The sequence below is a fragment of the Loxodonta africana genome, chromosome 18 (assembly GCF_030014295.1).
Source record: "Loxodonta africana isolate mLoxAfr1 chromosome 18, mLoxAfr1.hap2, whole genome shotgun sequence".
In the NCBI taxonomy this organism is placed as follows: domain Eukaryota; kingdom Metazoa; phylum Chordata; class Mammalia; order Proboscidea; family Elephantidae; genus Loxodonta; species Loxodonta africana.
Window position 1 is genome coordinate 59,114,689 of NC_087359.1, and position 17,803 is coordinate 59,132,491.

General features: G+C 42.2%; 1 protein-coding gene across 6 annotated transcripts in view; it reads right to left on the minus strand.

Annotated features, from left to right (window-relative positions):
* Positions 1-6,553: 6,553 nt before the first annotated feature.
* Positions 6,554-17,803, minus strand: part of LYRM9 (LYR motif containing 9) — a 31,846-nt gene continuing 20,596 nt past the window's right edge. For 4 of the 6 annotated variants that reach the window (XM_023556182.2, XM_023556180.2, XM_023556179.2 and 1 more), the window contains one exon: positions 6,554-6,825. In XM_023556182.2, the coding sequence (XP_023411950.2) occupies positions 6,793-6,825 (33 nt within the window). In that variant the 3' untranslated portion in view covers positions 6,554-6,792. The remainder of the gene's footprint in view (positions 6,826-17,803) is intronic. The other 2 variants (XM_023556184.2, XM_064271460.1) reach the window with 1 other exon arrangement.

The window sequence follows — 17,803 nt, forward strand, 5'->3', positions numbered from 1 at the left end:
ACATTTATTTATGCCTCTGAGCCTTTGCTCTTGCTGATCCCTCCATCTAAAATGCCTTTTCCTTCCCCTGACTGTCCCAATTCTATCTGTCCTTCAAGGTCTAGCTCAAGTTCCAGGGTCTGCTTGAAGCCTTCTCTGATCACTCCAGCCCACATGAATCTTGGAATTCTCCTATTGGAATTCTAGATCATCTGGGACTTAATCATAATTGCCTGGGTAATTGCCAATCTCTCCAACTAAACAGCAAGCTCTGATTTTTTCTTTTTCACTCACTCAGGTTTTTCTTTTTTTTTTTTTTAGTGCTCTTCCTCTTCCCATATGGTCATCAGCACAAAAAAAGAAACAGATTAAAATGAATTATCTTCCCATCCTGCTTTAAGGACAATTCAGATAGTTGCCCTGGAATGACTCAAATTCAGCCCATCTGGAAGCAGAGGAATGGACTAAAAGACTTCTGAAACAGGCTAGTTTCCAGGAAACAGCACAGGCTTTGGAGCAAGACACACCTGGGTTTGAATTCCAGTTATGCCTCTGGTTAACTACAGACCTTAAACAAGTTGCTTAAAGTTGCTTAAACCTTAGCTTCTTCATCTGTGAAAATGAGGATGAGCTCAAGTGGACATATGAGACTACATGGGCAGCTCCTGTCTGGAGGCAAGATGTACAGGGTAGAGAGAAGGAGCACGCTGTCACATTGTGGGGGGAGCAGCTAGGGACGCATAACAATGTGCATGTAAGTTTTTGTATGACAAACTGACTTGAATCGTAAACTTTCACTTAATGCACAATTTAAAAAAAAAAGAAAGAAAGAAAAATGAGGATGAGAATATCAACTTTACTAGTTTGCTGGGAGGATGAAATGAGATTATGGGTTAAATAGTGCCTGCTGCCTGGAGTCATCAAATGAAAGGGCCCTTCCTTCCTTCTGGAGCTTTCTTCAAACATTAGGAGAATGTAAAGAGTTTCGACTCTGGGTTATTTAATTATAAAGCAAGAGGAAGGGGCAGAGTTTTGAGGTTTTGATGGAGGAGACAGGGAACCATGAGGGCACCCATCATCCAATCAAAAGTCCCAGGGTGGCTTTAACTGAAAAGGTGACGGAGTCAAAGCACTAGAGGAAACTTTTTCTTCTAAAAGATACCCCCATTGTACAGAATGTAAAAGAGGAAACAGATGAACCATATTTGGTGCAGAAATACATCACTGACCCTGCCTGCGTGAGCATTTGAAGGGAGAGATTTGACTAAATTACAAAAAAAAAAAAAAAAAGGCAGCTAGGTAGCTTGAGTTTACATTTTTACAACTACCAGGCTTGCTAAAGAATGTCTTCTCATGACTCATTCCAAAGACTCATTCTTCATTTTTGACTCAGCAACCAGTGGATACAAAACAATCCTGTAAGCCATCTGCTCTCACCTGTACTTGACAAGTATATTTTGGAAAACTTCCCAAGCTACCCACATTTCATCTTACATTTGTTCATTAATTCCACAAATATATAATGAGTGGTATGTGGGCTGCCTAGATCCTCTCTCCGATAAGAAAAGTTGTGCATGGGGGAGAAGCCCTTCATCCACAGAGGGCAAGAGAAGGAGCGGTGCAGTTAGAGAAAGGTCTGGGAAAAGAGAAGCAGAGGGCTGAAGGAGATCTCTCCTGAGGACCTCTATGTTCTCTGTGAAGTAGGAGTGAGACCATTTGCTGCAGTAGAGGGAGCTGGGAGGTGAGGGTGACTCTGGGCAGTGTCAGAATGGGAGATAGTATCAAGGAGAGTCATGTGGAAGTGTTTTGAAGCATTGAGTTGGACACCAAACTTGTAGTGGTGCCAACATATGATGTTGTATGCTTTTTCCCAGGGGTGCTTGGTAGTCCAAGTAGAAGAATGAATCATGGTCACAGGGGAGATCTAGGGTTGGGCCTTGGGGACTAGGGTAAGGCAAAAGGTCAAGGGAAAAAGAGGGCTGAGGATTTGGGCAAGGGCACTCATTAGATTATATGCTCATTTCCTTCCTTTGCCCCTAAGATTAGGAATCCTGGTTGCAAGTGACAGAAAACTCAACTCAACTGGATCAAATAGAAAATATATTGGCAGACATCTCAAAAGTCCATGGAGACTTTTGGCTAAATGCGTTGGATTGACCAAAACCGTAATTTTTGAAAACTGAAAATAAATGAATTAAAAACTCATAAGGACAAAGAGAACTGGAGAAAAGCAACAGCAGGTGAAAGATTTCAACAAAATTTTGTATGGTATGTCCCTCCTCTGGGGCCAGGAGGGTATCCTACATAAACTGTGGATACTGAAAGTGGGGGTTGCTGGATCCTGCCAAGCCAGATGGGGATGCTGTTATCAGAGAGGGCAAAAGACTATCAGACCATGGGCCAGGGCAATGGGAAGCAAAAACAACTGTCACAACCCTCCACTCTGCCACAAATCTGTCACATGCAACTATTTGATTCTCATTTGCTTTCTAGGCAGGCTCTCCTCCTGGGAAGAGAATGGCCTGGAAGCACACACAGATAGCTATCTGCCAAGTACATTTCCCAAATTATGCCAAATTATGAAGTTGGCATTCTGGGACACACCTGTTTCATGTTGCTTTGAAGCACAGCCAGTTTCTGCAGTATCCAATTACCCCAACTCAGTAATGTGTCTCCGTTTGCAAGGTGCTCTCACTTGTGGGATTTAACTTTATCCTCCTAACAACCACATAATGCCCATTTTAATAAAAAGGAAAATGGAAATTCCAGTAGGGCAAGTGATTTGCGCCAGCTCACATGGCTAGAAGGCAGCAAAACTAACAATACAAACTCCAACCTCTTCAGACCGTGGGCCAGGGCACTTTTCATTATACCGTGAATCGCATGAAAAACAACTGTCCCCATGGAGCAGGAGAACAGTGGAATGCAGATCTTAAGTTCTCATGAAAAGACAAGGCTTAATGGTCTGACTGAGACCAGAGGGACCCTGACGGTCATGGTCCCTGGACGCTTCGATAGCCCAAGACTGAAACCATTCTCAAAACCAACTCTACAGGCAGGGATTGGCCCGGACTATAAGATAGACAATGATGCTGGTGAGGAGTGAACTTCGTGGCTCAAGTAGGCACATGAGACTATGCGGGCGACCCATCTGGTGGCGAGAGGAGAAGGAAGAGGGGTACAGGAGCTGGTTGATGGACACAGGGAATACAGGGTGAAGAGGAGGAATGTGCTGTCTCTTTAAGGGGAGAACAGCTGGAAGTGCACGGCAGTGTGCGTATGGCTTTTTGTGTGAGCAACTGACTTGATCTATAAACTTCCACCTAAAGCACAATAAATAAATTAAAAAAAAAAAAATCTGTCCCCCAGGAAAGCTGATAACAAGGAACCCAGGGTCGAGAAGAGGAGAGTGTTGACATGTAGTGGGGTTGACAACCAATGTCACAAAACAATATGTGTATTAATTGCTTAATGAGAAACTAACTTGCTCTGTAAAACTTCGTCTAAAGTACAATAAAAAATAAAATCTGTCCCCAAACCCATCCCCAGCTCCAAATTATGAGGTGTACACATAGCAGATATCACCCATGTGACATGACCAGTCAGTAAATGTTGGCACAAGTTAAAAATCAGACTTTGATCATAACACAGAAACACTCCTACTTATTTGTGTCTTGGTTTAGTATTTGTAGCCTATCGTCCACATACACTATATAGGAGCATCTGGGTCATCTCCATTATTTCCTAAAGTTCATGACAAAAGCAGGAGATTGACCAGCCCTTGAGGCCAGCCCACTGAAGCTGAGTCAAGAAACCCTGAGGCTGTCTGTGACAGCCACCTGGCTTTCTTGGATTATTCCCAATGTGCCCTTCTTCAGGCTCCATCTCTGACAGATTCTAGGCTCCAGATTACTCCTTGGGATACGTCTCTGCTCTCTTAAGCATTTGACTCTTGACTTTCCATGACAAACTTTGACTTGGTCTTGCCTCTTGGTACCAGAAAGCAAGGATGGATTATAAAGGATCTTTAGGTAAGTTAATATTTGTAAAGTGTTTAGAACAGTGAGTGGTACATAGTAAGCACAACATAAATGTTTGCTAACAAATCTTTCTTGGAAGAAGTACAATCAGAATGTTCCTTAGACACAAGGATGGCAAGACTACGTCTCCCGTACTTTGGACATGTTATCAGGAGGCATCAGTACCTGGAGAAGGACATCAAGCTTGATAAAGTAGAGGGCCATTGAAAAAATGGAAGACCCTCAACAAAATGAATTGACACAGTGGCTGCAACTGTGGGCTCAAGCATAACAACAATCGTGAGGATGGCGCAGGACCAGGCAGTGTTTCATTTTGTTGGACAGAGGGTTGCTATGTCAGAATTGACTCAATGGCACTTAACAACAACAATGATGTTGTCATTGCATCATCATCATTATTCACTATCTGCTTTTGCATAACATATCCTTCCTAATGTCCTTGTGTAAGGTTCCAAGTCTACCGCACAGCTCTGACTGGGCTCCCCTAGGTCATCTCCCATGACTGTTCCCACTGTGCTCTGAAATGCCTGGATTTCCTTTAAGTCCAGAAACATGCACAGCTCTCTCAACTTTAGATTTTCACATGAGCTGTTTTCTCCATGGAAATGCTCACTGTTGGCAAAGCTTGACCAAACTTCGGAGTCACACAGACCCAGCTGTAAATCCTTGCTCTACTACTTGGGCCAGTTCTTCCTTCTCGGAATTCCATTTTCCTCATTGATAAAATGGAAACAGCAAGGAATCCTCACAGGGTTGCTGCAAGGATCTGAGATAACACACATTAAGTGCCTACCTAGTACCTAGCTCCATATCAACTGCCCAATAAATATTTGTAGAGTAATGAATAAAATAAATGCAAGAAATTGTCCAGAGGAGATGATAAGTCTCTGTAAGGAGAGGTCAGTGTTAATTGTGGATGCTGTTTTTGTTACTTGTTGTCAAGCCAACTCTGACTCATGTTGACCCCAAGTACAACAGAATGAAACACTGCTCAATCTTGAGTCATCTTCATGATCATTGGTGTGCTTGAGTCCACTGTTGCAGCCACTGTGCATTTTGAGTGCCTTCCAACATAGGGGGCTCATCTTCCAGGACTATATCAGGCAAGATTCTGTTGTAATTCATAGGGTTTTCATTAGCTAATTTTCAGAAGTAGATCACCAGGCCTTTCTTCCTAGTCAGTGTTAGTCTGGAAGCTCCACTGGAAGCTGTCCATCATGGGTGACGCAGCTGGAAATTGAAATACCAGTGGCATAGCTTCCAGCATCATAACAACACTCAAAATACATAGTGGCTGCAACAATAGACTTAAACATACCAACGATCAAGAAGATGGTGCAGGACTAGGCAAAGTTTTGTTCTGCTGTATACGGGAATGCCATGAGTCAGACCTGACTCAACAGTAACTAACAACAGCAATAACAGCTGATGGAGACCTTTGCATCGTCTGAGAAGAATGTTCCTTAGACACAAGGATGGCAAGACTACGTCTCCCAAGGATGGCAAGACACAAGGATAGCAAGACTACGTACTCTTTAAGGGAAATAATGCCAAGGTTGGTTTAGGAGAGCTGAGCCCTCCAGATGCCTCTACTCATGTTGATGTGCTAATGGCACTGTGAGAGCCAGCTCCCATCTGGTTCTAGAAACTTGGCTGGCAAGTCAGGTCTCAAAGTAAAATCACAAGTCCTAAAAAACAATCTTGGCGGCTCTCTTTAATCAACATTTATTGGGTTCTTATCAAACACACGGCATTACTTTTGGCCTTGGGGGAACAAAGATGAATAGGACCCAGCCAGGCTCTGTTCCCAGGGAAACTTACAGCACAGCTGGGGAGACACACAGGCTGGCCTACTGCCCAGCCCAGCCTGTTACCCACAGTGAATGCTAAAAGATGGCCAGAGGGTGGCTTAGGCTGGGCAGTGAAGACTAGGCAGGACTCTGAACCCAGCCCCTGTCCCCCCAAAAACCAAACCTGTTGCTGTCTAGCCAATTCAGACTCATGGTGACCTCATGTGTTACAGAGCAGAGCTTTGCTCCACAGGGTCTTCTTAGCTGTAATCTTTACAGAAATAGACTGCCGATCCTTTCTTCCAAAGCACCACTGGGTGGATGTGAACCTCCAACCTTTAAGTTAGAAGTCAAGCGCAAACCATCTGAACAACCCAGGGACCTTCTGAAAACCCGGAAGAGGGTAATTACACTCTTGGAAGAGGGAACAACCATGAGCCTCCCAAGCCTCCTTCTCAGCCTCTCCACCAACCCTGAACGCCTCAGGGTTTTTCTTCTGTTATTATATAGATCTACGGATTCATTTTATTCATGTCAGCTGGATGTCTTTCAAAAATATATAGGGTATTTTTCTTTCCATGAAGGAAAATTTGATAAATCCAGAAAAATAAGAGGAAGAAAAAAATCACCCATAATTTCACCACCACTGTTCACATTTTGGTGGCTCTCTCCTTGATCTCCGTTTCTCTGCATAAGTAAATTTGTTTGATGGTTTATTTGTTAAATAACTGTGACCACGATGTATGTACAATTTTCAAAAGCATCATATTATAAGCATTTTTCCTTTAATTAAACATGATTTGTAATTATCAGCTCTAAGAGCCTCATGGCGTTTGATCCCATGGTTGTATCAGCAGCAGCTTGACCGTATTTCTTTATTGTGCTGTAGGCAGTGCAGCATCAAGCAGTGGGCACAGGCTCTGGTGTCAGCCAGACCCAGGTTCTCTCCAAATCTTGCTCTGATACGTGTGGCTTCGGACAAATTACTTACTCTCTCTGACCCTCAGTTTTCTTGTCTGTAAAATTAAGATAATCATAATCGCTTGACATGGTTTTTTGTCAGGGCTAATACACATAAAGCAAGTTAGATTCCCATAAGTGAACGGTGTCCATCTTAAATTGGAAGTGCCCAGATGCCAGGACCTAAATCTAAGCAAGTCCTTATATGCAGAGACTAACACAGCCACAAACCCACACTTAGGCACTAAGAGCCCAAAAATCCAAAAGTACTCCCATGGCAGCTATTCTGGAGTCCCCGGGTAGTGCAAATGGTTAAAGTGCTCAGCTGCTAACAGAAAGGTTGGAGGTTTGAGTCCACCCAAAGGCACCTGGGAGTAAAAGGTCTGGCAATCTACTTCCAAAAACTCAGGCATTAAAAATGCTAAGGAGCTAGGAGCCCTAATATATGGCATAAACAGAATATAAACCATAACTAACAATGCACAAACACCAGAAGAAAAACTTGGGAACTGGGAGCTCCTAAAAATCAAACACTTATGCTCATCAAAAGACATCACCAAAAGAGTAAAAAGACAACCTACAGACTGGGAAAAAATTGTTGGCTGCAACAAATCTGATCAGCGTCTAATCTCTAAAACCTACAAGATACTGCTAAACCTCAACAACAAAAAGACAATCCAGTTAAAAAATGGGCAAAGGATATGAACAGACACTTCACCAAAGAAGACATTTAGGTGGCTAACAGATACATGACGAAATGCTCATGATCATTAGCCATTAGAGAAATGCAAATCGAAACTATAATGAGATACCATCTTACCCCAAAAAGCCTAGCACTACTTAAAAAAACACAAAATAATAAATGTTGGAGAGGTTGTGGAGATATTGAAACACTTATGCACTGCTGATAGGAATGTAAAATGGTACAACCACTTTGGAAATCCATGCGGCACTTCCTTAAAGTTAGAAATAGAACTACCATATGATCCAGCAATCCCACTCCTGGGAATATATCCTAGAGAAATAAGAGCCATCACACAAAAAGATACATGCACACTCATGTTCATTGCAGCACCATTCACAATAGCAAAAAGATAGAAACAACCCAGGTGCCCATCAACAAATTATTAAACAAATTATGGTACATACACACAATGGAATACTATGCAATGATAAACAACAATGATGAATCTGCAAAATATCTCATAACATGGATGAATCTGGAGGGCATTATTGCAAAAGGAAAATACTGTACGAGACCACTATTATAAGAACTCAAGAAAACATTAAACACAGAAGGAAACATTCTTTGATGGTTACGAGGGTGGGGAGGTAAGGGGAGGGGAATTCACTAACTAGATAACAGAAAAGAATCATCTTAGGTGAAAGAAAGGACAACACACAATACAGGGGAAGTCAGCACAACTGGACTAAACCAAAAGCTGAGAAGTTTCCTGAACACAACCAAACACTTTGAAGGAAGAGTAGCTGGGGTTGGGGTCTGGGGACCATGATTTCGGGGGACATCTAGCTCAACTGGTGTAACAAAGTTTATTAAGAAAATGTTCTACATTCCACTTCGGTGAGTGGCATCTGGGATCTTGAAAGCTGGCGAGCAGCCATCTGAGATGAATCAATTGGCCCCAGCCTACCTAGAGCAAAGGAGAATGAAGAACACCAAAGACACAAGGAAAATATTAGCCCAAGAGACAAAAAGGGTCATATAAACCAGAGACTCCATCAGCCTGAGACCAGAAGAGCTAGATGGTGCCTGGCTACCACCAGTGACCACCCTGACAGGGAACACAACAGAGAGTTCCTGACAAAGCAGGAAAAAAGTATGGTGTAGAATTCAAAGTCTACTAAAAAGACCAGATTTAATATTCTGATTGAGACTAGAACACAAGACAACATGGCCCCCAGAGTCTTTGTTAACCCAGAACTAAAACCATTCCCGAAGCCAACTCTTCAGACAAAGATTAGACTGGACTATAAGACATAAAATGATACTCATGAAGAGTGTGACTCTTAGTTTAAGTAGATACACGAAAATAAATGGGTGGCTCCTGTCTGGAGGCAAGATGAGAGAACAGAAAGGGATAGGAGCTGGTTGAGTGGACAGGGAAATCCAGGGTGGAAAGGGGGAACGAACGTGCTGTCACATTATAGGGATGACAACTAGGGTCACATAACAATGTGTGTATGGGTTTTTGTATAAGAGACTCACTTGAGCTGTAAACTTTCACCTGAAGCACAATTTAAGAAAACATCCTGCATCCCACTTCGTTGAGTGGCGTCTGGGGTCTTGAAAGTTTGCGAGCAGCCATCTAAGATGCATCAATTGGTCCCAACTCACTTGGAGCAAAGGAAAATGAAGAACACCAAAGACACAAGGAAAATATTGGCCCAAGAGACATGAGGGCCACATAAACCAGAAACTCCATCAGCCTGAGACCAGAAGAACTAGATGGTGCTCAGCTATCACCAGTGACCACCCTGACAGAGAACACAACAGAGAGTCCCTAATGGAGCAGGAGAAAAGTGTGGAGCAGACTCAAATTCATGTAAAAAGACCAGGCTTAATGGTCTGACTGAGACTGGAGGAGCCTCCAAGCCATGGCCCCTTGACTCTCTGTTAACCTAGAATTAAAACTATCCCTGAAGCCCACTCTTTAGACACAGATTATACTGGACTATAAAATATAAAATAAAACTCATGAAGAGTATGCTTCTTAGTTCAAGCAGACACATGAGGCCAAATGGGCAGCTCCTGTCTAGAGGCAAGATGAGAAGGCACGAAGGGACAAGAGCTGGTTGGACGGACACGGGAAATCCAGGGTGGAAAGGGGGAGTGCACTGTCACATTATAGGGATGGCAACTACTGTCACAGAACAATATGTGTAGGAATTTTTATATGAGAAATTAACTTGAGCTGTAAACTTTCACCTAAAGCACAATTAAAAAAAAAGAAAGAAAATGCTATGGAGCACAGTTGTACTCTGACATTCATGGGGTCACCGTGACTTGGAGTCAAATTGATGGCAATTGTTTGGTTGGCAGCTATTCCAGAGGTGATGGTGTAGAAGGCAAAACATGGACTTTAGGCTAAAAAGTGCTAAGTTTGAATCTCACGTCTAGCACTGTGTGACTTTGGATAACTTATTTAACCTCTCTGAACTCTATTTTTCTCCTCTGTGAAATGGGAACAACGAAACAGGGTTTGATGAAGATTCAGTCAGATGAACTATTGCATAGAAAGTGCCTAACACTGAACACAATTGTTGCTTAAAGAATTTTCCTCCATCTTCATCTCTCTTAAGATTTTTCTGGTTTTCTGGTGAGGAAATGATGAAATGAGAGAATACAGATGCTTTTCCTATTTGCCACAGATTACCCCATTTCAGAGGAACCCTGGTGGTGCACTGGTTAAGTGCTCAGCTGCTAACCAAAAGGTCGGCGGATCGAACCCACCAGCCCATCCACAGGAAAAAGATGTAACAGTCTGGTTCCATAAGGATTTATAGCCTTGAAAACCCTATGGGGCATTTTGTCCTATACGACCGCAATAAGTTGGAATTGACTCTACAGGTTTGGGTTTGCTTTGGTACCCCATTTCATAGGAGCCCTGGTGGCACAATGGTTAATTGTTGGGCTGCTAACCAAAAGGTCGGCCATTTGAACCCTCCCCACCCCCAGCAGGGGCTCTGTGAGAGGAGAGGCCTGGCCACCTGTTTCTGTAAAGATTACAGCCTGGAAAACCCTATGGGGCAGTTTTATTCTGTCCTACAGTGTCGCTCTGATTCAGAATTGACTTGATGGCACACAACAACAACTCCATTTCAGCAGAAGAAAGGTCCGGCAATCCGCTTCTGTAAAGATCACAGCCAAGAAAACTCTGTGGAGCAGTTCAACTCTGTAACACACAGGGTCACCATGAATTGGAATTGACTCAATGGCAACAGGTATCATCCTATTTCAAGCCTCTGTTTCCCTCACTACAAACTGAGGACAATAACTCCTGCTGCCTTCTTCACATAAGGGATGGGCAGTCAACAGCCAGAGAAAAGAACTTGCATGGAATGGAATCCTTGAGCTGGGAACGTCCTTTGGACAATCTCTTCCACTACCCCAGGCCAGGCTGCCCAATCAAGGCTGGACAGATAAGAGGGCTCAGCCAACCAACTCCAGGGAAGGACACCCCAGAGACACCTACCACTGGGTGTTCTGTCCCAAGGCTGTTTCCTCTATTTTCAAATAAAGTCTTTTACAAGAAATACTTTCCTTTTTTTTTTTTTTTAATTTCTCATTAAAAAATTTATACACATACTGTTTTGTGACATTAGTTGCAATCCCTGCAATGTGACAGCACACTCTCCCTCTCCACCCTGGGCTCCGTGTGTCCATTAGACCAGTTTCTGTCCCTTCCTGACTTTTCATCCTGCTAAAAAAAACACTTTTTTCTTTCTTTGGATAGGAGCTGCCTATTTGTCTAATATATCTGATTGAACTAAGAAGCACATTCCTCACATGTATTATTTTTTGTTTTATATTCCTGTCTAATCTTTGTCCGAAGAGTGGGCTTTGGGAACGGTTTCAGTTCTGGGTTAACAGTGCATCCAGGGGCCATAGTTTCGGGGGTTCATCCAGTCTCTGTTAGACCATTAAGTCTGGTCTTTTTATGTAAATTTGAGTTCTGTTCTACATTTTTCTCCTGCTCTGTCCAGAACTCCCTGTTGTGTTCCTTGCCAGGGTGGTCACTGGTGGTAGCCAGGCACCATCTAGTTCTTCTCGTCTCAGGCTGGTGGAGTCTCTGGTTCATTTGGTCCTTTAGTCCTTTAGTCTAGTGTTTTCCTTGTGTCTTTGGTTTTCTTCATTCTCCTTTGCTCCAAGTGGGATGGGACAAATTGATGTATCTTAGATGGCAACTCGCAGGCTTTTAAGACCCCAGACACCACTCACCAAAATGGAATGTAGAACATTTTCTTAAACTCACCCCAGAAAACAAAAAAAAACTAAGTTATGCCAATTGACCTAGATGTCCCCGAAACTTGGTCCCCAGGCCCCAGCCCCAGCTACTGTGTCCCTCGTGTTTGGACGTGTCCAGGAAACTTCTTTGCTTTTGCTTTGGTCCAATTTTGCTGACTTCTCCTGTATTGTGTGTTGTCCTTCATTTCACCAAATTTGGTCCTCGTCTGCTACCTAGTTAGCGATTTTCCCTCCCCCTACTTCCCTACCCTCATAACAATCAAATAGTGTTTTTTTCTGTGTTTAAACCTTTTCTTGAGTTCTTATAATAGTGGTCTCATACAATATTCGCCCTTTTGCAACTGACTAATTTCACTCAGCGTAATGCCCTCCAGATTCACCCATGTTGTGAAATGTTTCACAGATTCATCATTGTTGTTCATCATTGCAGAGTATTCCATTGTGTGTATGTACCGTAATTTGTTTACGCATTCATCTGTTGATGGGCATTTAGGTTGTTTCCACCTTTTTGCTGTTGTGAATAGTGCTGCAATGAACATGGGTGTGCACATATCTATTCATGTGACGGCTCTTCTTTTTCTCAGGTAAATTCCTAGGAGTGGGATTGCTGGATTGTATGGTATTTTTACTTCTGGCTTTTTAAGGAAGCACCATATCATTTTTCAAAGTTGTTGTACCATTTTACATTCCCACCAGTAGTGCATAAGAGTTCCAATCTCTCCATAACCTCTCCAACATGTTATTTTGCGTTTTTTGGATTAGTGCCAGCCTTACTGGGGTGAGACAGTATCTCGTTGTAGTTTTAATTTGCATTTCTCCAATGGCTAATGATCATGAGCATTTCCTCATGTGTCTGTTAGCCACTTGAATGTCTTCTTTGGTTAAGTGTCTATTCATATCCTTTGCTCATTTTTTAACTGGGTTATTTGTCTTTTTGTTGTTGAGGTGTTGCAGTATCTTGTAGATTTTAAAGATTAGACACCGATCAGATATGTCATAGCCAAAAAATTTTCCCAGTCTGTAGGCTGTCTTTTTACTCTTTTGATGAGTGTGTTTGATTTTTAGGAGCTCCCCGTTATTTATTTTCTCTTCTGGTGTTTGTGCATTGTTAGTTACGGTTTATATACTACTTATGCCTTGTATTAGGGCCCCTAGTATTGTCCCTATTTTTTCTTCCATGATCTTTATCATTTTATATTTAGGTCTTTGATCCATTTGGAGTTAGTTTTTTTGTATGGTGTGAGGTATGGATCCTGTTTCATTTTTTTACAGATGGATATCCAGTTATGCCAGCACCATTTGTTAAAGAGACTATCTTTTTCCCCATTTAAAGGACTTTGGGTCTTTGTCAAATATCAGCTGCTCATGGGTGGATGGATTTACATCTGAGTTCTCAATTCTGTTCCATTGGTCTATGTGTCTGTTGTTGTACCAGTACCAGGCTGTTTTGACTACTGTGGTGCTATAAGAGGTTCTAAAATCAGGTAGTGTGAGGCCACCCACTTTGTTCTTCTTCTTCAGTAATGCTTTACTTATCCAGGGCCTCTTCCCTTTCCATACAAAGATAGTGATTTGTTTCTCCGCGTCATCAAAAAACGTCATTGGAATTTGGATTGAGACTGCATTGTATCTGTAGATTGCTTTGGGTAGAATTGACATTTTTCACAATGCTGGGTCTTCCTATCCATGAGCATGGTATGTTTTTCCACTATGTAGGTCTCTTTTGGTTCTTGCAGTTTTCTTTGTATAAGTCTTTTACGTCCCTGGTTAAATTTACTCCTAAGTATCTTCTTGGAGGCTACTGTAAATGGTACCGATTTGGTGATTTCCTTTTGGAAGTTCTCTTTGTTGGTGTAGAGGAATCCAACTGATTTTTGTATGTTTATCTTATACCCTGATACTCTGCTGAACTCTTCTATTAGTTCCAGTAGTTTTCTTGTGGATTCTTTGGGGTTTTCTAGGTATAAGATCATATCATCTGCAAATAGGGATACTTTTACTTCTTTCTTACCAATTTGGATGCCCTTTATTTCTTTTTCTTGTCTAATTGCTCTGGCTAGGACCTCCAGCACAATGTTGAATAAGAGTGGTGATAAAGGGCATCCTTGTCTGGTTCCTGTTCTCAAGGAGAATGCTTTCAGACTCTTCCCATTTAGGATGATGTTGGCTATTGGCTTTGTATAAATGCTCTTTATTATGTTGAAGAATTTCCCTTCTATTCCTATCTTGCTGAGAGTTTTTATCAGGAATGGGTGTTGGACTTTGCCAAATGCCTTTATGTGTCAATTGATAAGATCATGTGCTTCTTACATCTTATTTATGTGACAGATTACATTGATTGATTTTCTAATGTTAAACCATCCCTGCATATCTGGTGTAAATCCCACTTGGTCATGATTATTATTGTTTTAAATTTGCTGTTGAATTCTATTGCCTCAAATTTTGTTGAGGATTTTTGTGTCTATTTTCATGAGGTATACTGGTCTGTAATTTTCTTTTTTGTGTGGTGTCCTTGTCTGGCTTTGGTATCAGGGTTATGCTGGCTTCACAGAATGAGTTCAAGAGTATTTCCTCTTTTTCTAAGCTCTGAAATACCTTTAGTAGTACTGGTGTTAACTCTTCTCAAAGTGAGCCAGGGCTTTTTGTTGTTGTTGTTGGGAGGTTTTTTTTTTATCATTATTACCTCTTCAGTTTCTTCTTTTGTTATGGGTTTATTTAGTTTTTCTACTTTGATTTGTGTTAGTTTAGGTAGGTAGTGTGTTTGTAGAAATTTATCCATTTCCTCTAGGTTTTCAAATCTGTTGGAGTACAACTTTTCATAACATTCTGCTATCCTTTTTATTTCAGTTGGTTCTGTTGTGATATCACCTATCTCATTTTCTTACTTGGGTTATTTGATTCCTCTTCTGTTTTTCTTTTGTCACTTTGGCCAGTGGTTTGCCAATTTTGTTGATCTTTTCAAAGAACCAACTTTTGATCTTGTTGACTCTTTCAATTTCTTTTCTATTCTCTATTTCATTTATTCCTGCTCTAATCTTTATTATTTCCTTTCTTCTGGTGCTTAGGGCTCCTTTTGCTGCCCTCTTTCTATTTGTTTGAGTTGTAGGGTTAGTGTTTTGATTTTAGCCCTTTGTTCTTTTTGGATGTGTCCATTTATTACTATAAATTGACTTCTAAGCACTGCTTTTGCTGTGTCCTGAAGGTTTTGGTAAGATATGTTCTCATTCTCATTTGATTCTATGAATTTCTTTATTCTGTCTTTGATTTCTTCTATAACCCATTTAAGCAAAGTGTTGTTCAGTATGCATGTATTTGATTTTTTTTTTTTTTCCTCGCTGTTTCTGTTATTGAGTTCTACTTTTATGGCATTATGGCTTTGTGATATTTCAATGTTTTGGATTCTGTTAAGGCTTGCTTTGCGGCCAAAGCCACACCTCTGCCTGCTGGTGCAGCTGCCATTTCCTGATGCCTTTAGTCGTAGCACAAGGACCTCCTGAGAGGCCAGCCCACCAACCAATAATAGTTGGTTTACTGGCCATTTGTATATATTCTTTTGAGAAATGCCTATTCAGTGCGGTTATATGCTTATGTCTTTGAATTGTGGTCTTGGCAAAGAATACTGGACTACGAGAACAAACAAGACGGTCTCAGAAAAAGTACAGCCAGGGTGTTCCTTGGAAGTGAGGATGGCAAGACTTTGTCTCATGTACTTTGGACATGTTATCAGGAGGGAACACCCCCTGGAGAGGGACATCATGTTTGGTAAGGTAGAACACCTCGTACCATCAATTCCAACTCATAGCGACCGTACAGGACAGAGTAGAACTGCCCACAGAGGGTTTCCAAAGAGGATCTGATGGATTCAAACTGCCGACCTTTTGATTAGCAGCCATAGCTCTTAACCGCTGCACCACCAAAGGGTCAGCAAAAAAGAAGGCCCTCAATGAGATGGACTGACGCAGTGGTTGCAACAATGGGCTCAAACATAGCAACAATTGTGAGGATGGTGCAGGACCAGGCAGTGTCTCTTTCCGTTGTACATAGGGTCGCTATGAGCCTGAAGTGATTCAGTGGCACTTAACAACAACATATGTTTATGTGTGACCACCCTCTCTGAGGGTAAATAACCTAGAGCTGAACACACTGCTGAATAAATTCTTTTAAAATACACTTTTTGTTACTTTGAGCCAATCGCTCTGAAGTTAGGCAACCTTCACAAAGAAACAGCACCAAAGATGCTTCGTGTTCTCTTCTAAAGACCCAAACATGGAATATTCTTGTTGTTGGTTGCTGTTGAATTGATTTTCAACTCATAGCAACCCCATGTGACAGAGTGAAACTGTCCCATAGGGATTTTTAGTCTGTAATCTTCACAAGAGCAGATCACCAGGCGTTTCTCCCACAGAGCTGCTGCGTGGGTTCAAACGATCAACCTTTCAGTTAGCAGCCAAGCACTTAACTATTGCACCACCAGCACTCTTCAACATTGAATACCAATCACCAATAAAAAGGAACTGCTGACGCACGCAACAGCTTGGATGAGTCTCAAAGGAGTTGTTTCACTGCTTCATCAGGAACATTCATAAGTACAACGAGTGTTGAAAAATACAATAGCTACCCCTACCTCGGTTCATGTGTAGGCACCAGCAGTTTACCTACCATTGCTTTTGTACCATCAGTGCAAATGCCCACACAGTGGAACAGACAAATAAGGTTTTAGCATTGTTATAAAAATAGTTTTGACCTGAAGGGCCCATGAAGGAGTTTTACAGATCCCCATGAGTCCATGGAACATGCTTGAAAATTGTTGCTCTAGGTCTAATCTGAATAAAGCAGGATACGAAGAGGATTTTCACCTCCCATCTTCTTGATACTATGCTTTCATTCATTTGGTCTAAGATTACATTCATTTTTTAAAGAGCCATGTCATCTGATTGGCTTGTATTGCTTTGTGGCCAAAGCCACACCTCTGCCTGCTGGTGGAGCTGCCACTTCCTGATGCCTTTAATCCTAGCACAAGGACCTCCTGAGAGGCCAGCTCACACTAGGGAGATAATAGTTGGTTTCTTGGCCATTTGTATATCTTCTTTTGAGAAACGCCTATCCAGTGTGGTTATACGCAGTTAACATGAAAAAAATCTTGGAAGATGTGCCACTGGAGAGAAGCAGAGAACATCTTCATAGAAGAGGTAATGCTAAGTTCAGTCTTGGTAGAGAAAGGAGTGTTCTCCAGGTGTATAAGGTGAGGAAAGAAGGGCATTTCGGACAGGAGGAAGAGCATGGGCAAATACCCACAGAATGTACCTCCAGGATGGGGAGGTGCAGTTCGGTGACGTTGAGAGAGCAAAGAATTTATTTACAATAGAACAAGAGAACCAGAGGACATCATGGACAGAGTGGGAGGGAGGTCAGCAGTCGGGGTAAGAAAACCCACATCCATTAGGGAATGGGAGCATGAGAGGCTGATGATTAAAGGAGCCACTTTAGATCAGTAGCTGAAATTAGCATGTACAGGGGCTGGTGGGCTCAGTCAATCTCAAGGTTATGACTCTAGTCAATTTCAGAGGCCTGAGGAAGCTACTCTTCCGCATTCATTGCGCAAAATTCAGAATGAGGCAACCCGCACTCCAGCTGTTGGTGGGAAGAGCTTCACTGTCCCTAGAGATGCCCATGGCTCCCTGCTATTGACAGCAGCAGGAGGTCGGGGGCTTCATCAGGTGGAAGTACAAATATTCCGGGGGAGAAAACTGGCCCTGAATAAAGCTGCCCTAGTGCCATCTTTTGGGACCCCATTGCAACCCAGCACTTCTACGACTGGAGAGCGTTTATAAAATTAAAGGTCTGTCTGCCTCACCAGACAGTGAGTTCTGGAGGCAAAAGCCATGACTTCAATTAATTCAGCAAATATTATTAAGCTCCTACTATGTGCCAGACACTGTGCTGGGGTCTGGTAGGGCAAGAGTAGTTAACAAGACCAAGCCCCTGCCTGGTGAGCTGCCAGTCCATGGACGGACCATCTGTGTGTTCCCATCATCGGCCCAGTCCAG